The following is a 20,894-nucleotide window of genomic DNA, read 5'->3' on the forward strand; positions in this document are numbered from 1 at the left end:
CGTCTGAACTTGATCCTGAGAATTACCACGCTCGCTCTCCTCTTGCCGCCGCACACCTCAGACCTCATTATATTCACTCAATCCTCAAATCCAGGCTCGCAGCCCAGGTGAAGGATGAAATCCCGGTGATCTGTCACACTGAGGAGTTTTCTGCGTCGTCTCATCCCCTCCTGGCACCGAGAACGCCGGTTTTCGAGGCTGGGGAGATTTATGGCAAAGAAAAAACGAGGCAAACAAACAAACAAAAAAAACTGCAATGTCCCGCATCAATCTGGCAAGTACTACATTATGATGAATTTGGTTATTGTTCTATAATAATGCTAGTCCAACAACAAAATCATCATATTCTCCAAAAACATTTCTGTATAATAAACGTACCAACCCTGCTTAAAATCCCGTTTTGCATCATTCATAGATAATGTTGCATTTGCATCTCGACTGGACAGTAAATCAAAAATGTTGATTGAATTAATCCCTTTTTTAGCCTGAAAGATATTCAAGAGGTGGCAAAAATGTGCCAAGCCCTGAGTAGCGCCTGCAGTCCCAACTGCAGTGCCAACTACCTCCAGGGTGAGGTGTGTGTGTGTGTGTGTGTGTGTGTGTGTGTGTAACCTGATGAGCAAAGCCCAGGGCAACAACAGTAATTGAGCCCACTGAGGTGAATGCAGCAGTGTTTTGTTTTTTTTTTTCAACACCTTTCTTCTGCCATCTGGATTTTTGCACCCCTGCAGTCAGAGGGAACGGCTGAAACAGAATTTATTGAGGGAATCAAAAATTCCGGCCTTATGTTTAAAAACACACCTTTTTTTTTTTTATTAATAATTTTTATTTCAGCAGGAAAGTCCTGTTGAGGTCGGAAACTTTTGCAAGGGGGAACCTGGCCAAGATGGCAGCTTCAAAAAGATGGAGACACAACAACAACAACACAAAATCAGCCAAACAGAACCAAACCTTAAGAAGGCCAAGAAAATCCCTTATATCTGTCTCCTCCTCTCATCTTATCATCTCCACTCCTCTGTTTGCCATTTCCCTCTTTTTTAATTTTCCTTTCCCCTCCTCTTCTCCTCCTTTCTTCCCTTTGCTCTCACTTTTCCTCTTCACCTTCTTCTCCGCATCTACCTCTCTGCCTCTTTCCCTTCTCCTCTCCCCCTCTCCCATTTTCTTTGCCATCCTCTGACTTTATCTCTTTTATTCCCCCCTAATTTTTTTGAAGACCTGTCCTTTCTTCCTCACTCTCAGTGCGGCTTCCTCTTTCCTCTCTGTCTCATTCGGACGGTTTCCATGTGAACAAAAAGCTATTTTTGGACCTTGTTTTTTTTTGGCCCCTCCTTTTGTGGATTTTTTTTTTTTCTTCTTCTTCTCCTGTTTGCTTCTCTCTACCTAAGGCCTCATCACATGTCCATGGAGAGGAATCAAGGGGTTAGGATGTGATCCGACCCCAGCCCGTGTCTCAATGTCGCTATTTGGACACGTTGGCGTCTCTGCCTGGGTGACAAGTCACTCAGTCTCTGGTTTATACGAGACTGAAAACTCATCCGTTCTCGTGTCGTGTTAGATTTCACTGCGCCTAAACAGGGGTGTGCTCTCAGTTTCTCTTGGGAAAAATCCAAACTGCCAAATCCAAATAAAATTTCAAAAGTTCAGTGTGTTGTAAAGCACTTGGCATAGTCACTAAAGCAGGGTTGACGGTACATTTTTGAGCTCTCTAATTTTGACCTCAACCGTGCCGATGACATGAGTGCAAAGCAGTCGGTATCGAGCCGCCCACTCACGCTGGGAAGAAAATGAATCTCCCTCTAGACTGAAGTCAGCTGATGGAGCAAAGAGGCGGAAGTTTAATAAAATACTACAACAGCATCAGCCCCTATGCAGCAACATTTTTCTTGGTAGGTGTTGTAAATCCATTATTTAAAGGCTGTTTTTCCTGCTCTCGGCCAAGGATATCTGCTTTTTTAAGACAGCAGTGACCCCAGCATGGACTTGAGTTTTACAGACAAATGTCAAAATATAATATAACAATATGAAGAGTTCTTTGGGTTTTGGACTGTTGGTCAGAAAACAAGCAGCCCCTGCATGTTTTATCTTATAGGCTAAATGATTGATTACTTAATTAAAAAAATATTGACAGATTCATTGAAAGTGAAAAAAGCTGTCCTATATTGTTTTCTTTGTTTTGTTTTTTTTTTTGGGGGGGGGGGCTGTGAAATAAGCCATTGCGATTGTGGGCATACATATTAAAAACACGACATATGACGTGCGTCAAGTGCCGCCCCTAGCATCAATAGATAGCATCGCGCTGCAGCGCGCCAGAAGGACCAGGGCCACACACACAACGGGATCGTAGATCGTTGATCTTACCATACTAATAAAATGTCTGTCATGAAAACATGCAGAGAGGAACTTAAAATCGCGTGTGGGCGCCCACTTCCCGCTACATCTGAAGAGCCAATCTCCAGGGCTATGGCTTTCCTGGGCCAAATCTTTCGTGCCGTTGTCTTTGTACTAACGCGATTGTGGGTAGTATAGCTCATTATATTTCTCAACCGCAACAAATAGCCTCTCCTCATCCTGCGTACAGACATGAGACAGCAAGAGGTGAGGAGAGGGAAGTACAAAACAGCCGGCTCTCTCATTTTTTTCCGGGGATGGCGAGGCTGGAAATAGGACAGCAGAGTTAGGTGTTGCAGGGTGGCGCGTCTAGCCACCGCCGGAGTGGGCGTTGTACATAGAGAATAATAAGTGCAGCTGTTTTGATGCACTTTGTTTTGGCAGCAGTGTATTTTGCTTTTTTAGTGTTTCTCATCAAAACACATTGTCTGTATCCTCTAGGTCTAACAAATGTGTTGGATGCATTGTCTTCCATATAAAACATTTTGCAAAAGTGAGTCTAGTTTTTGGATATTGCGAAAGCTGCAATGTTTCCAACTATATTTGCTTGCTAGTACTTGTCTTGCTCCCTTCCCTTTGCTTGTGCATTGCTACTTATCTTAGCACTTTACAGTCAGCAGCTATTAATCAGAAGGCTCGCTTAACCCAAGGGAAGTTTCACAGCCCTCATTTCATAGACATGTAGACCTCCTTGGTGAGTGCCGGCACCTGTGTCCTCATGCACATGCTTGTGTGTGAGCTAGTTGAGCAGGAGATAAAAGAAAACCAGCAGTGTTTTTATGAGCAGGTCGCTCATAAGGAGGTGTTATGAAGGGAGAGTCTTTGTCATTCGTTTGGTGGAACATGTCAAATCTGCTTAGGAAATCTGAGGGGTGATAGAAATTTCACACAAAAAATTGCTCTTTTTTTAACTGACAATATTCATAGCAGGCCTCTCTTTGATGAAAAGTGTCACACTGTGCTTCAAAGAAGTCACCTTGGGAACAACTTTCACTAACTCGGGACGTTATTTGCATAAAACAAGTAATGCCAGTGGTGCCTGTGAGCTTCCATATGTGATCCCAGCAAGGTCTGTAACAGTATAAAAAAAACACGTCCTTCAGCCAGAACTGGTTTCACCAAACACGTCCCCTGCCTACGCCTCTGTCCTTGAGCAAGGCACAAACTGCACTCCAGGTCAGGGGCAGGATGCGGACAGCAAATGCGTGTCCTTCTAAAGGACATGAAGGTCAGACTGAATCTCTTGCGCCTTCATCAATGAAACGCTTCAACCTCACAGGGAAGAACAACCAGTCATCATTCTGTGGGACAAAACAAATGGTAATGTCTTCCAAAAAGACCCTTCCACCTCTGGGGTCAAGGTTAGAGAAAGACAGCCTTCAGAGGTCCAAGAAACCAAATGTGTGCGTTGGCAGCAGACAGGTTGAAGTCATGTCCTTTGATTGCCAAACCGTCCACCCTGACCTCCTCTCCAAGAGGTTTTCTGCATGATAGGATCACACTGCTTCTGTCTCTCCTTCCCAGAGACACCAGTCAATATTCACAGGACAGCAAAAATATAATCATAGGTCATTTTGAATATTTGATCAACCAGCCTGAAAATGCTGTCATTTCTCAGGTTTAAGTGTCTCTCATACCGACGCCGAATTTGTGTTCTGGTGCTTCCTGTCAACTCATAAAGTAAAACTTGATGTGATGATAAAATATAAAAAACAATCATCAACTTTGACAAATTGCATGATACTTGAGTTAACTGTACAGCTTGTGACTTGTCACCTCAAGACTTGATGGGGTTGTTTGGCTGTTTTTCCTGATTTGGCCGCCGTATTTCCACTGAAGGGAAATCATATTGCCACAGTGTTTGTCCAACTTTGTGTTAGTAGTTTCGGTTGTCTCATTCCTACATCATTACAGTGACTCCGTGCACAAAGCCAGCTCCATAATGAAATGGTTTTCCCGGTATGGTGTTGAAGAACTTGACTAGTCTGCACAGAGTCCTGACTTCAACCCCCTGCAACGCCTCTAGGATGAACTGGAACACTGTCTGTGAGCCTGACCTTATCACCAACGTCAGTGTTGGACCTCACTAGTGCTCTGTTGGTTGAATGGGAGCAAAATCCAGCCACCAGGTTCAACATCTGGAGCTGGTGCTGGCACTGTTGAACAGCACATTAATGCCCGTGTTGTTGCAGTCACCTTTGACTCACTCAGGGGGGTGTGATGTTCAGGTGTCCACGTACTTTGGCTATAGTGTTCACTTCTTCTGTAGAACATTGTGAATAACATTTTAAAGACCTAATGGTCAAGATCATGTGATATATTTACCTGTGATTATTGACTAGCTGAACACCTGGGAAATATGACGTGGTTGCATGATGTTTTTCCAACTTGACAAGTTAACAAGCATCACCATAAAGCCCTATAGATCAGCTGACAGCCCTACCATGGATTCAGGATACCCAGGCCGGGAAAAGATGCTCAAGTTCTGTCCTCCTCTGTCCTCAAATCCGAGCAAAAAAAAAAAAAGGCTTTTTCAAAGCCAAAGATGAAACTGGCCTTGTTGGACCATTATTACAAATCTTTCCAGAAACATGGACATCCTAGGACCAATTAGTCTCTTGTGGTTGTGTCGCAAAAAAAAAAAAAAACTTTATCGCAATGGCTCTCAACAGTTTAAAATACAACCATGTTCACTGAATCTTTCGTTTTAATCCTGCAGTTCTGTTCTTTCACTCCTCGCCTTCCCCTAACAGTCCAATCACAATGTCAAATCTTCCATGATTTAAATGGAATTACAGCTTCCACATAATCCATATATAATTAAGCTGCATACACTCCTTCGTCACCTCAGGGAACAGCTCTGCGTTAATGGCAACATTCAAGACATTTCTAATGGTCTTCCCACAACTTAATGAGCAGAACCTTCAGTCAGTTCTGAGGCTGAAAGTCTGTTCTTTGAAGGAGGAGAGGCAGGATGTGTGAGGTTAAAAGGGGAAGGACACATTGTTAAATATTAAAATCTGGCTTCAACTCGTAAAATCTCACCGCCGCTAGAATGGTGAGAATATTTATTTATTTATTTATTATTATTTATTTTTATTTTGTGTGAAATCTGTACCACAGTCATTCAATCACGGGCAACAAAAACAGAAACAATGATGTCTGCGTAGCCGAAGAAAGAGTCAGATGGCCACCAACAATCCCTGCCGAGTTTAATGACGAGCTCTACTATCCATGTCCTTGGCTACACACCAGGGGGACTAAATAAAAATATCTTTTTGTAATTTGGGTCGATGGACATTTCAGAAAAACAAAGTTGTTTTCAGTGTCAGCCATAATCAAAATCACAGCTCTAGTGGTTTGAAAGTTGCTCTCGTTCAAGTCACATGTGAAGTCATTGTTGTGAAATTGTGACTTTCGCGTAAAAATATGAGTCGTTCAGCTTTAGTATGGATGAAAATTCCTCATATTTCATTTGGTAACTGATGTTAGCTTTTAGGTGAAAAAAACTACTTGTTTATGGAAAGATCATGGTCATAGTTAAAGGAAAACCGCATTGACTTGGTAGGAAACTGGATCCCAACAGTGGTTTAACATTTCAAAGTTGCGTTGATGGAACCATTAAACTAGAATTCCTCCCTGGGACTTTTTGTAGTGCTAATGATTTCACATGACTTCTGCTTATGTTCTGGGCAGACAGTCATAATTCACATGGCACCAACCCCCCCCTTTCAGCCTGAACAGAGGTAGTTTCAGGCATTTAAACACGCGACCAATGCTGTCGTTTTTCCAATGAGGACAGTCTCGTGGATCAGCATGAGGCTGAAATGAACTCTTAAAGGGAATCAGATGCCACCAGATGGCAAGGATGAACCACTGATGAGCAATGAGAGAAGTTTATTAGTCTGCTGTGTGTAACTGAAAATGTCCTGGAGAAAAATGAGTAGGAAGCCTGTTGGAGAAATGCATCGACTCCCAATCATCCGAGTAAAGAGCCCGAAATGCACGGTAATCATCATGATTGTCATCTGACATCCAGCAGCACCCATCACATTGTCACGTCGCCTGGTTCATGCGTCTGCAATCACACACAGCTCCATTCCACTCTCTACTTTTTCTGGTGGATCCACTTTTCTGCAGCTTGTCTGGTGCCTCTGCCTCCGCCATCAGGAATTTATGCCTAAATAAGTGTCTAATATCCGTGGTGAGGTTCAACTGTAGAAAGAAAACATCACTTTCCATGAAATCTGGAGAGGAATTGATGGTCCGCAGAGGATGCGTCTGAAAGAATTTGATGACCTGCCTGACTTTTCCTCTAGCGTCAAAAATTAGTTCAAAACTCCCCAAAAATCAGCTGAAGTGGTGAGAATATTTATTATTTTTATTTTGTGTGAAATCTGTACTAGATTCATTGAATCACTAGTCAGTACAGTTTTATTATCACTGACATTCCTTTTTCATGTGACTCAGTAAATTAAGTGCTTTTAGTGCACAAGTAGGCAATTTTAGGGTATAAGATATTATTTAGACGGACTGAATGAACTAATATGAGGGTAATAACTACTTAAAGCAGCATTAATTACTTTTTGGCCACAAGGGGGTAGAAAAACATGAAAAACCGTCTGACAGACAAACAGCCCTGATGTATTATTTGCCTAAGAAAGTTAGGCTAACATGTTGGCAAGCACTGAAGTTAAAGCCGCAGCGCTCTTTGTAGATACAAGACTTTGTTTGATGCGCTAAATCCACCCAGCATATTCAGCCCCATCTGATGTATGTTCTCTAATGAAGCCTGGAGGTTGTGCAGCATTGTTTGCTATGTTTGGTATCTTAAACTGGTCTGGCCACTCTGTGGATACCCAAAACAGGGAAATGGAGCATGGAAATTTTAATTGAAGGTAATATTTTGTTGATATGATTTAAATTATGTTCACTTTTTTGCTCAAATAGCAAATGTCCATGGATTTTGTAATGATCGTGGGCCACACCAGTAGTTTAGAAGTGCTGTTATTACGGGAAAACATTTTTAAAAACACTGAGACTGAACCAGACAAGAAATGTGCAATAAAAGTGAAATCAGGAGGTAGAAGAGGCTGAAAAACTCTGTGATGATGCAGAAAGAAACCTCCCTCCTTCGAGCAGCATCCTGTCAAACAAAATGTCCATCAGCAGAGTTGGGGTTTGTCAGTTCAATAGTGTGACTCTGCACTTGCCACATAATCACAGGTAGACGTCGGACTCCGAGGGAACAACTGCTCCGGCAATAAAACCGTGTTTTATTGTGCGTATTTTTTATTTATTTTTTTCTCTCCACACAAACCCAATCACAATCCTCTTTGAATAATGTTGTTCCCAAATGTGGCTGCGGTCAGTTTTCCCCGTTGTGGCGTGTTGTGGGCTTTCTAATCGAGCCTCTGTGGACCCAGCAGGGAGGCGCGGTCAAGGGCATTTGATTCTGTTAATTGCTTCTCAGCAGGGCGTACGTGGGCGGCTTGCAGAAATCAGAGGTGAAGGCTCAGAATGAAGAAACGCTGTCCTTGTTTCACAATTAAATGCCTGCTTGTGTTGTTCAGCAGCACGCGCGCGCACAAACACGCACGACTTTGACCTACAACTGTGTTTTTTGAATCCCTGTCATCGCTGACGTCAGACTACCCAGCTTCTCTGCATCTTCATTTTTGGCCCTAATATTCCTGGTACTGGTTCCTGGTAATTAAAACTGCTGAAATACCCCAGCGTGCTCGGAACAATCCTATTTTCACCGTACTTTAAAAATTGCATTAAAGGAGGCATTGTTTGGCTCTACCACATTTCATCTAGTGTGTATTGTGCATACATACAGTCACTGGGCTAATTAGCACTTTCCGATATGAAGTTCCGCATGACGTAAATTTTTGTCAGCTACTGACGTAGTGTCCGCCGGTGTCCACGCAGATGGCGGCGGCAGGAGCTGTCTCACCAGCGTGAACGACGACGGAGCACCTTGCTTCGGCATCCCTGAGTCCCCTGTTCTAGACTTGAAAGTAAAGGCGATTGTACATTTGCTGTCTGGCCCCCCCCAAACTCTGAAACAGCTTCCCTGTCTCTTCCCTAATTTAGCCCTCATACTTAATATATTTGGTCCATCATTATGGTTTAGAGTACTTTTTCTTTGTATTATCCACAGTATTACTGTTTGTATTATCTTTGCTGTACTGTACATATGAGAGTTATTATTTATACAACCACTTCAAGGCCACTGCTTCAAAACATTCAAAGCCAAGGCAGCATTTTTTTTTTTTATAGCTGCACGATTACACTGAGTAGAAATACTGAACTTGTACCGTGCATCATTTCCTACGTGTTTCCTGCCCTTCATTATAACGCCAGCGAGATCCTGACGAGGATTTAAATTCCACGTCTTGCCTGGTTGAACAGGGAAGAGTTTAACGCTTACTTTGTATTTTTCTCCAGCTGCCAATCGTCAGAAAAAATCTCCAGCTTTTACTAAGTTTGCTGTGGCCAGATCATTAAGCACCGCCAACCCACCTTCTATTACAGGAGAGATTTTCATTTTTGTCTCATTTTCTTGCTTCTAACAAGCAATAAGCATTTAATTTCCCCTGAACCACCTGTGTGGGCCGGCAGTGATTGCATTGTTTCTCCCCCGAGTCCCAGCTGCCCACAGTCCATCGATGGCTGGGCTTATTGCTGATTTACGCTTGCATTATTTTATCAGTATAACATTGTAACACCTGCCAGGATTGTGGGTTCTTGGCAGCTCTGCAGGAAATGACAACCTTGCACACAGTAAGTTGAATCTTGGCAGTGGCGGCAGTGGGGAAAAATTCAGAAGCTAATTGAGACGGTCTTTCTAGAAAAATCCACAGCATCGGCTGTTTTTCTTCAAATGCTTAAACAAAGCCCACGTTCGCTTTTCATTTACAAGTGACATCGTGTGGATAATGACTGTTCTCCCTCAGGGGCAAAGGCAGGACCCCCAACTCCTTCCGCAGAGGAAGGATGGTTCAACAAACAAACACCGTGTCCGACACCAGGGACCTCTGTTAGCGACGGTCACGTTGCTTTCTTTCATACATAGCTACAATCTGTACCTAGCCTTACCGAGTGGTTTTAGGCTCCCAGGCTCAACCAGATCTCGATAATGGAGGTAGCAGATGGGAAAACACTCGCATGAATCAGTTTCGTAAAGTCATACGAGTGGTTTTGGAAGAAACTGGCGAGTGATATCTTTTGTCGCCGAGGTACGAGGACTTGCCGAGCTAAACTGTAGGAATAGAGGGTTCGCCACCTTTTAAAGGCAACGTTAAGGCTTCACTGGAGTATTTAGTATCAAACCCTATATTTTATGAAGAAAAAATGTAACTGCAGTTACAGTGGTTACTCAACCAGGTGTCAAGGTTTGACATTGAAAGTTCATTCTTTACCCTGGGCACAGTGGTGGATGAGACAGTCTCACCACAAGGTCCTTTAGTAGCCGTTGTGTGATTTCGATCAGATCACACAGTCTTCCTCTGGACTTTGTGCTCCCGATTGTTTTCCGAACAACTGCTGTTGGTTGTTTGAGAATGTTCCAGGTGGGATCTCTCTCTCGCTCTCCTGCGTCTTAGATGTTTGCCTTTTTCTTCCTAATGTATTTTAACCTGTGTGGGACTGCAGTCTAAGGGCCACATGCTCACTGACAGGATCCCTTTGCATCATCCTGAGCCGTTGTTTCCCTCAAAGGAAAGCGATAATGAGGATCCTTGCAGCGGTGCTGCCTCACACAGTCTGCACCACCATCCTTTCTTTTATGCAGCCCTATCCCTCTGTCTCTGTCTCTTTAGCCTCCCTCTCATCCTTTTTCCTCTGCCTCTCTCTTCTACTTCTTACATCGTAACAGGTATTAATCTGAATTATCTTTATTGCCGTGTTTGTTAAGCAGCTGCGGCTAGAAACGATTGTTCTTACGCTTACTGTCACCTTTATAGTGTCCTTACCGGCAGCATTCAAACATAAAGTCATTCCTTCTTTATTACTTACTTATTTTATTGGGATGCAGCTCCAACCCGAACGTGAGTTGCTCAGCTTCTGTTCTTGTTTTCCACAAGGTTTAAAACCAGAGTTTGTGTAGGTGAAAGTCTACGGATCCGCTTTTGGGAACCAAATACTTTTGAACTTTTGAATTCTGCAGCATTTGATTTACCACACCAGAAACATACATACACACACGTTTATTCATCATAAAAACATCGGAATAGAAAAACATTTGCATAATTTTAAGTTTATCTAAAATTGAAATATTCTTATGGAAACCCTGTTTTGCAGCAAAGACCTTTATCAGGTTTAATGAGGAACCAGCACTGGTCTGTTTACTTGTCACGACATGTGGTTAAAACTGAAGTGGACAGTGTGCAGGTGCTTTTTAAACTGTCTCCAACACACCTGTCCTTTGTTAGTAAACTCTGCAGGGGTCTCTAGATAGTGTATCTGAAAGGGCTCATTCACTACCCAGACCCTGTGACCGGGAAACCGAGGGCCTCCCCCTCAGGTTCAGCTCCCTCTCCACCACAACAGTCCGGGGCGAGGCCGCATTACCGACGCCGTACCAGTACGCTCGTCGATCATGGCAGCTCATGAACCAGGACATCTGGATTTGCAGATCAGGATGAATAAAGTCAGACTACGAGTCGTTGTAGAGCTTTATTTAAACGAGAAACCCGTTTAAATAAAGCTGAAACGATTGAGCCGCTTACTTGATTAATCAGGTGGTCGGTCCACAGAACATTGACTGACGAGAGTTTTAAAACTTCATTAATCAATGTACATAAATTCTTTATGTTTAAAAAGCAAACATCAACGTAATAGAAAGGTCCAGGCTTCTCCGTCTCCTTTCATTACAAACTGCTCCTTAATACTCTATCATCTCTTGCCATCATATTCTTTTGCAGTGTTTCTGTCGCCTGATGTCGACCAGTTGACTCCACACTGACGCACACACACACTCGCACCCGTCTGATAGAGGCTGGTCGATACTCTTTCATTTGATTTCGCCCCTTTTCCAGCTGCTCTGATTGATTTCTTTTCAGTCTCTCCTCTGTCTTTAGTCCTTCATTCTTCACTGGCGCTCTCTCTCCCCATTCATCCATCTCTCTCATATCCTGAAGGTTTTTCTCTTCCCTTTCTCTCCCTCTAAATGTTATTTCACACTGCACCGTCTCACCTCCCTCTCTCTTTTACAGTTTCTTTGTGTGTGATGTGAAGAATTGATTATGTGACTCATCGAGCTTCTTCAGGATTTTCTTCAGTGGAATTTAACCACTTTGTCTGTAGTGTTTTTTATTTTGTTTTCAGCCATTTTAGCTTTATTTAAGGATTTTGTCATTTTCAGATACGCTAACACGGCAGTGATCCAGCCTGTCTTCGCTTCATAATGCCTATGTATTTCTCGTCTTAACACTCACTGCCCGGTGATTTTTGCAGATATACAGCACTTTCTATACTTTCTGACCTGTCCGCCTCTCTCTGGCAGGGCGGGGCACCCCAGCACACCGTCCGGGGCGGGTCAGGACGGCGAGGAAAACCCGGCGGCGCTGGCCGAGAGCTGCTTCAGAGAGCTGCTGGGAAGGGCGGCCTACGGCAACATGAACAACGCTGTCCGACCCGTCTTAGTGTGAGTGCCTGAATTTCAGCAAAGAACCGCCGCGGTTAAAAATGTTTCAAGCTCTGCGCAGCGAAGCTCAACAGTCCAAATGAAGTAACAATATGTAAAACAGGTTTTAAACTGCAGGGGGAGTGCGGATGTAGTTCTACGTGACGACACGAGAGCAGATTTTATTATGTAGACTCGGAGACAGCAACCTTTCAGAGGCCTTTGTGTGACGTAGACTATATGTCGTGCTTTAGCCCATTCATGACAAACAACGTGTGCTTCACGTTACCTTGGGATGCATCTTCCCTGCCCTCCACACAGCCCTAGGGCTCCACCACTTACCCCGGGATATGAAAAAGTGTCGCCCATCACAGCCTCCATCAAGTCTGCTTAAAGTTCTGTAGCAAAAGTAGCATCATCGTTACGATACAACGCATCGCAGACTTTTCGTATTAGCGCCGGTTGACTCTGAATGTAAGCCTGACTCTTGTTTCTAGACAAGAATACCTCACACAGCACCTGTTTAAACATGTTTGAAAGAGGAGCGTCACGATCACCGCCACCGCCTGCCGATGTTATTTATTGTGTGTTATGTGCGGCCTGTCAACCTGTGCCTGCTGTCGGTGACATCGGTCTGTGTTTAATGCTCCTCACAACATAGGAAGTAACGTTGCTGTTTTTCCATCTGGTTGCTCCTGCTGTTCTGCCACTTTGATTAGATTTCTTTTGGGCTGTGTTTTGGGCTGTGTGTGTCTTTTTTTGCTGCAGTGCAAGTGGAAAAATTAAAAAGCTGAGAAGAGATACACTTCGTGGGGAGTTGCAGAGTGGCTTCACTGTTTCCCTTTGTTTGGTTTTTTTGTTTTTTTTCCCAGCAGGCAGTGCGTCGGTGGGTGCGTCCATGAGTGCGCGACGCCGGACCCGTATTAGCGCGTGTCGGAAAAGCTTAAATCGAGCTTGGAGTGACTACAGATCGGGTTATTCGACTTCATCTCGTCATGTTTGTGTTGATTCAGCGGGAGCCCGGTTAGCTGTGGTAATAAATGTCAAAGAAAGTAATATCTCGACGCAGAAAATTAATTGTATTGTTTTTATTGAACACGAATAGAAATAGATGATATGAAACTTAATGAGCCAGTGTTTGTGGCTCGTCTGAAAATTCAAATATAATTCGACTAAGGTGATAAGTGTACAGGTGTAGTTGTACCAGTTGAGTCTAAGTGTTTACCTCTGTGAAGCTGGCACCCCGTATGATTAAGATATTAATGAAACCATTTGGATTCGTTTGTTCACGTTTGTGCAGGCAAAATAAAAATGTGTGCTTGTTATGAAATTCAGCCTCACATTTTTAAGCTTCGGCGTCGGCACCGCGCTAACCTCCAAATGACTCCAAAGGGGTGACTCGTTCATTTGCACGCTGTTTTATGGGCATGACACGTGAGATGAATAAACTGTGATGACTGGCACGTTTGAAACATTTTGATATTCCATTTGTCCGGTAGTCTTTATTTTGTGTGCACAATTGTACATAAACAGACAGAATTAGTTTATTCAGAGCCGGATCGCGTGGGGTTCAAACCTCACAGAAAAAGCCACGTTTGCGCCGTTTACTGCCAGGCGTCAGTAATTCAGCACACCGTCGTACACATCTGTTTAATCAGACGCCCAACCTGAGTAATTGATGTCAAACGAAATGTGCAAGTATTACTGCGGTGGACGTGATGGGCCACGCGGCGGTGTTGGGGCGTAGCCTGCCGGGATTAACCGGGGACCCTTTAGCCTGGCTCACACCAGTCGCTTTGCCTTGGAACTTTGGAAAACTTTTACTCAATTCTGGCACTAATCTTATATTTCCCCTGCCTTTGCCGAAGCAGTTGGTGAAGTAAAAGACGTAGTAAAGGCCGCTAGGAGAGGTGGATCTACATGGTCGCCGCATGCAGCCTCGCCCGAGTGAATTGTCCTAGACCGATAAACGGCGACACCTTGGGTTCCTACTCCCCCCAGCCAGCTGCACGCAGTGCAGAAAGCACGGGTTGCGGTGGCTGGGTTTCGTGGTGAATATTAATGACCCGCTCTAAATTTCGGCAGCAGCCGTATACGGGGAAGCTCCGCGCTTACGCACTGTGTCACACCGCAACAGACAACCGAGGAGTTACAAGGCAGGAAGGCAGGAAAACCACTCGAGTCACGCTGACATTTACCTTGGACAGCAACAGAAACCAGAACCAGAAGAGTTATTGTGATCACTCACAGCTCCTCTCTCCCTCCTCCCCCCCTGCGATGCACCATCTTAGGTTTTCAGTTTGCTATTTGTTTCCGCCCAAGTGCAGCCGTAGTCGTCTCATGCTCCTTTGAAAATTCTCATATCAAAGTATTGATTTCTGCCAGAGCTCTGGCCCACCTCTTATCTTCACTAATAAAACCTCTCTCTCTCTCTCTCTCTCTCTCTCGCTCTGGCTCTCTCTCTGCCCCCCCCCCTTCCATTAGCTGTTAACATTGTTTTGTCTCTTTTTGGCTAAATCAAAACATCAGTCCAGCCTTTCCTTCTCTTCTGCTTGGCTTCATAGGCGCATGGAACTACACCTTTCTGCTTCTACCTTTTGCATTTTCAAATCCAGTAGTTGGTCGGGATTGTGTTCACACTCGGCGTCTCTGTGTCGTCGTTCAGTTCAGCTCTCTGTTTTCAGCTGAACAAAGAAAGTAAAAGGAGGAAGCACAGCAGGGTTGGATTTCGAAGTGCTGCAAACGTGCTTGATGTGAACGCAACCTCACTGCCGTGTTGATTTTGAAATCACGGAAATTTACACAAAGATCTGCCTCCTTCTTCTCACTTTCCAGAAACACTGCAGGGTTCATATTCATAGCCTGCTTTATTACAAGTTGGAGTCATGACACAGACAGGAGGAGAGGTGTCAGGACAGCAAATAAACCTGTCGCCCGAACACACACACACACACACACACACACACACACACACACACACACACACACACACACACACACACAAACACAGACACACACAGACAGACAGACAGACACACCTCCAGACAGCCACACAATACGTGCACGCAGAGACACACTCACCTTCGTCTTCGTCCACTTACGTTCATTTTCTCACTCACAAACCCTTTGCAAACACACACCCTCTCTGACTCACTCCGTCTCTGACACACACACACCTCTTCCTCATCGCAGACTCCCAGCACACATAGGAAATTAAATGAGCTCTCTTATCATGCGGGCGGCTGCCGTGTGAACGCGGCACACCGTCGCCACCCGGTGACCGGTTCTCCCTCCTGGGATTTGAATATCCTCGTCACTGCTCCTATTGGCTGCCAGGCCTCGCCGCTCAGCATGGTTCGCATAAATTGGACAATTACCGAGCGAACGGCCGAGCCCCGCTGAGATTTCCCCTGTCACAGGCCGTTTCTGCTCGGCCGAGCCGCTCTGAGCGCAGGCGTCACTTCGGCCCTTTTATCCTCGGCAGCTACAGGAAGAGAGGCTGATTTAGACATTTTGTATTTAGTCATTTTTAGCCTCGCTAGCAGAGTGGCTCCAGAGATGGTGACGTCGCTAGGTCGGTTACTAAGAAGTTTCGAAGTGTTTGCATATTACCAACATACAAATGCTAAACATCCCCTGCTGAATGTTGTCATATTAAAAAACTCATTGTAAACAGGTTCACAAGCTAAGGCTAACAAGCTAACATGCTAAACATTACTATACCCTACTAACTTAGTGTGTTAACATGCAAAACTTTGGACATGCTGATGTGCTCAAAAGCAAAACGTCAAACGCTAAATGACGTGCAAAAATGCTCGTTAACATCCTAATAACTGCAGCCTATGGTTTTAAGTGAAAATTATAACGTTAGCATGTTAGCAAAGATGGTCGCCAGTGTGTGCACTAACTATTCGTGTGCTTTTTGTAATTTTGAGTATAATGTCATGCAGTCAAGCTCTGCATGGTTGATTGCATTTGTTTTTTTTTCCTTTTTCCCCTTTTACCTTAACATGGATTTATATATCAATGACCATCTTTGTTAGGTTGCTATGTTGGCTACCTCATATAGCAGCCGTAGCTAAAGGTTGAATGAAATGACCATTACTTTGAAAATTTTGGGCTAGACCAGACCAAGATGCTTGATAAAAATGAACCCTCACGTGTCAGTTGACAAACACTCTTCTTCTTCCATCTCTGCTCTCTACGTTGCAGCGTTGAGTTAATGTCAGCGAAGAAGTGCTCCCATTCATGGCCACAGCTGCTTATTGCAATGATAGTGGTTGTTCAGATAATATAGAGAGATGTGGCAGTATGGGAAGAATGAATGATTTTTTTTTTCTTTAAGATTTACAGTGCCATTATCATCCCTCTCCTAAATAGTAATCAGTAGCAGCAATAATGGTAGTAGTAATGACAGTAGTAATACTGAGTGTTAAGAGACAGAGGATGGTGCTTCCAGTGGAGGCCATTTGAGTTGAGAATCATTATCGGTGTGAACATCATGGGCTCCCTGGGGCCTTTTCCAGGTAACGCTGGAAGAGAATTGGACTCATTCTCTTCACCTTGACCTTAATGTTATGTGCACTCATATAGACGTGAACACACACACACACACACACACACACACACGCGCGCACTAACGTCTCAGTGTTGCTCGACTAGATTCGCAATTTCACGTCGTTCTCGTGCGTCACTGTTCGAATCGAGCGTTTCGTCATTCATCAATTCTAAATTAATAGTGAGAGTCCTTTATGGCTGTAGAGATGATAGGTCAGTGTTAGTGGAATGAACTGAAGCCCCGATGATGATGACGATGCCACTATAACCTGATTACTTGCTGTACAGGGAACACAGCTGACCATCCTGTTGTCAGGTCACCTATCCAGTCAGACAAAGTGAAGTAAAAGAAAATACTTGTGCAACAACCTTGACTAAAACAAGTGCCTCATTACCAAAACAACGTGTTTTTATGAACAGTAGAGCCGTCCTGTCACCTTTAATTGGTGATCACTTGGTGTCAGTCATCAGGAGGATTATCACAGCGATTTAACAGATGCTGAAATGAAGCAGCTCCGGTCACCCTTCGCCAAGCCCCGCCCCCTCGCTCTTAGCCGCTGCTAGTCCGTCGAGCCGTCGGAGCCAGCATGGCGCCGACACTGTCGCTAACTGCACTCGCTGAAGAAATATCATCCAGTTTGTGGAAAAAAGAAAAAAGCAATGTCAGAGAGAAGAGGAGGGAGGGATGCGTTTGAGGGATAGATCCACGATGTCAAACTGACGCAGCCGCAAAAACAGGTGGAAAAGATAAAGATGGAAGCTAAAGGCTACAGATCACAATGTAAAAGTGAACCACCACATCAAGGTCTTCATTCAATGTTAAGACCATTAAAAAGCAAAAGCAGCATGTGTATACATTCAGTATAGCTTCAGCAGCTAGCGTAGCATAGAAGTGCTGTACTCTGCCAATGTTAGCCCATCTGATCAGACTCACTTTGATCGGTATCGCTGTTACATGTGCCCCAGCCAAAACGCTTAATGATGACTAGCTCGAAATCCACGAAACCAGCCTGAAAATTACGAAAAATCAGAAACGGTGGCGCGAGAGTCTGTGGAGCACGGTCGTGTAGTTGTCGGACCCTGGTGGGGGCTGCCCGATACTCTCTGATTGGCCGTTCCGCGTTCAAGGGGCAGGACTTAGCCGAGGGTCAATTGGTACAGAGACAAGAGAGAAAAAGTGTTCGTGCTAACAGCTGTTACAGGTGTCTGAACTATAGTGGTTTTCTAATTCAGAACAGCGAGTTTGACGCGGTGATTTCTCTGGCTGGCAGTGTGGCTCTGTGCATGGCAATGTCTGTCATTTGGTCCAGCTCTTTACTGAAATACTTCATCAACTACCGGATGGGTCACAGATTCACATCCCCTCGGGATCAATTGTAATAACTTTGGTCATCTCTTAACTCTCCCCCTCATCATCAGGTCCTGATATTCAAATAGATATTTATTTGCAAATACCCAAAAAATAATAGCATAATATTAACTTCTTCTGCTTTTTTCTGTTCTGTTGTTTAGTGCTAATTAGCAAATGTTGGCATGCTCCTGTTTCAAACTGTAGACATCACTGTACCCACTTGTGTTTTTTCAGACTGTTCAATGCTAAAAAAAAAACAGCTCATCGTGGACAGGGACAAGGCCTGACAAGTTTAAATTATGGTTACAGATCTTCTATGAAATACTCGTTTGTCTCCAAAGGATGAACTTTAATGTTTTTATTCTCCTGACATTTTGCTCCACCATCAGATTAGAATTATCACCTGTGCACAAGAAATATCAAAATCTAGCCAAAATAGCAAATACATGTAAATGGTAAATAGCACCTACGATAATACATTCAAAAAAAAAAAAAAATCTTGACTCAGGGCAAAGCAGTGTCTGTTTTCTCACTGAGGTCTCTTTAAATTGGTATAAATCAGTCAAGCTAAAGGTGATGTAAGTACATCACATTGTACACTTCAGGCTCTCGGCCGAAACTCTGTAGAGAGGATTTACATTGAGTGAAAGAGGAGAATAAGCTTCAGAGCCTGCGTCACTTACAAACAATCAATAGCAAGGCGCCTGAAGGTCTGAGCCACAGTGGCCCCACAACTTACCCAACGTCTGTCACGAAGGAGTAATAGGAAGTACAGACAGAAGAGACGGAAATGAAAGTAATAAGAGGAACGTGACGGGCTTGCGTTTCGTGTTTATGTGTTTGTCCACATGAACTTGAATAACTTTTGACGAATTTCTTGAATGTGAAGGAAGGCATCACCGACAGTGTTGGTGTCAGGTAAATGGAGATTCCCTTCGCTCACCGAGGGGTTTGGAAGTGGTGACGGATAAACAAGCCAAACGCAATTCTCGGCCAGAGTAAGTGGGTTTTTCCATTTCTGTGGAAGACGCGCTCTCTGAGGTTTACAATTTTGCTTTTACATATCTATTAATTAATGGAGAAATTTGCTTCCAGTGAACACACTGGTTGCCAGAATTGCATTTTTTCAATGTGAACACTACAAATGTATGGCACCCAGTTTGCTGTAAAGCAGGCCCGAGGCTCACTGCAGAATAGTTTCTGCCAGTAACCTCTCAAGTTCAAGTTTGTCATTTAAGCTGTAAACACCGAAAACCATCAAGACAAAGCAAGAAAAAATGTCACCGCACAGCCAGGTGACAGCTGCCTCTGGCATTACCTGAAAGTTTCCACGTAATGGACGAAAAGGTTATTCTCTGTGTGCCGGAGGTCACCGCGGTCCTGGCGGGAAGACGTTAGCGTGGCAGAACAACAGCAGGCGGATGAGGATATCATGTTTGTGAATAGGCAGATAGTAAACAAAGGCAGCTTCCTGCTAAATGTCTGTGTCTGCCCCCTCACCGCACACGTCGCCTGTTTTTCCCCATAGATGTTGGTGAGGCTTTAAGAAGCACTGGCAGAGTGTCCTGTAGAGACTGAACCAGCATATATCAGTGTAATCCCCACCGATCTACTGGTCCATTCTGGTTGAATGTGTTTAGGCCAGTTGCTAGACTGATGCAGCAGTCATTTAGCCCCCAACTACGATTATATCTCGGTGTTTCAGTTTTAATTGACGATAATTTAGACTCGCAGTCTGTGATTGCTGTCGCTAATTAACTCTCTAGAGAGCCTTGCCAGAAATCAAGGACACTTTGATTGATGGGATTTCACCACTGACTGATAATGAGAGAACACTGAGAACTTTTTTTTTTTTTTTTTTTTAATGTTGACCTAACATTTCTTTGTGCCACTGGACACTTACGGAGTTAAAATCAAAAGGTTTCACAGTAGCCATAAGAAACACTCTGGATTTATTTTATTTGATAGCTGTGGATGTAAAGTCTTCCTGAGATTCATCGGCAGGGTTGTTTAACTGAATGACAGGCTCTAAAGCGGTTGAGCTGCAACAACAGTAACCCACTGCTGCTTGCAAATTCAATCAGCAGCCTCTTAATGCTGCCATTAACAATTAATTACATAATATTACTGTGACTGCTTGACATCTGCAGGGCCTCTTCAGGAACGAAGCTGCACTTAATCATTTTTTTCTCTCCCCTTCTCTCTTTAGCTCCAATTTGTTTCATTGGTTTCCTTTTTGCCTCAGAGCTTTTCACGGTTAATTTGTTGTTCTTTTTTCTTTTCCTCCTCGACCTCCTCCTCCTTTCTTTTTTTTTTTTTTTTTTTTTTTCAGACCTGACCTCACAGGACTCTCTCATTAACGCTTTCTTTGACTTTTGGCTCAACAGGTAACGCCTGCGGCCAAGCTCTTAATTTAGATACAAAATACACCATAACCTGTTAGTTTAAAAGGACAAAAATATGCCTACATGTATGGCTAAGATGTTGCATATAGAATTCTTTCCCAGGCACTCGGTTGGAGACTATACCCTCCTTAATGGCCACAGATGTAAACGTGTTCCCTCGTGCTTTAATTTGACATTTCTACCTTCGCGTCGCATGAGTCACATGAAGCTCATGAGGCTGCGTTTCCAACATGGGAAGTCCGGCACCTGACATGCTTACCTTTTAAAAGTAGTGTGGTAGTTACACCTTTTGTACTCATGTATGTATTAGGAAAGTGAGGCATGTCAGCCTTGCTGCCTGGTTTTCCCGGTGGCAGATCATGGTACTGCAACTAAAAAAAAGAAAACTTCCCCTGCAGCCATGAAAACTTTGACCCAGAGACCATCGTTTTTAAAGAGTCTTTAAAACTGTAGACAGGACACCTCCGACTGTAAGCAAACTCCGTTATTAAATTTTCATGCTCATTGCTTTATGAAATTTTTAAACTATGAAGGTTTAAGATTTATCAGACGTTTCCGGAGC

General features: G+C 43.8%; 1 protein-coding gene across 4 annotated transcripts in view; it reads left to right on the forward strand.

Moving 5' to 3' along the window:
• efr3a (EFR3 homolog A (S. cerevisiae)) overlaps positions 1 to 20,894 on the forward strand; it is a 123,895-nt gene that overhangs the window by 68,440 nt on the left and 34,561 nt on the right. For all 4 annotated transcript variants that reach the window (XM_040123063.1, XM_040123064.1, XM_040123062.1 and 1 more), the window contains one exon: positions 11,900 to 12,040. In XM_040123063.1, the coding sequence (XP_039978997.1) occupies positions 11,900 to 12,040 (141 nt within the window). The remainder of the gene's footprint in view (positions 1 to 11,899; positions 12,041 to 20,894) is intronic.

This window comes from Xiphias gladius, unplaced genomic scaffold (assembly GCF_016859285.1).
Source record: "Xiphias gladius isolate SHS-SW01 ecotype Sanya breed wild unplaced genomic scaffold, ASM1685928v1 HiC_scaffold_1474, whole genome shotgun sequence".
NCBI lineage: Eukaryota > Metazoa > Chordata > Actinopteri > Istiophoriformes > Xiphiidae > Xiphias > Xiphias gladius.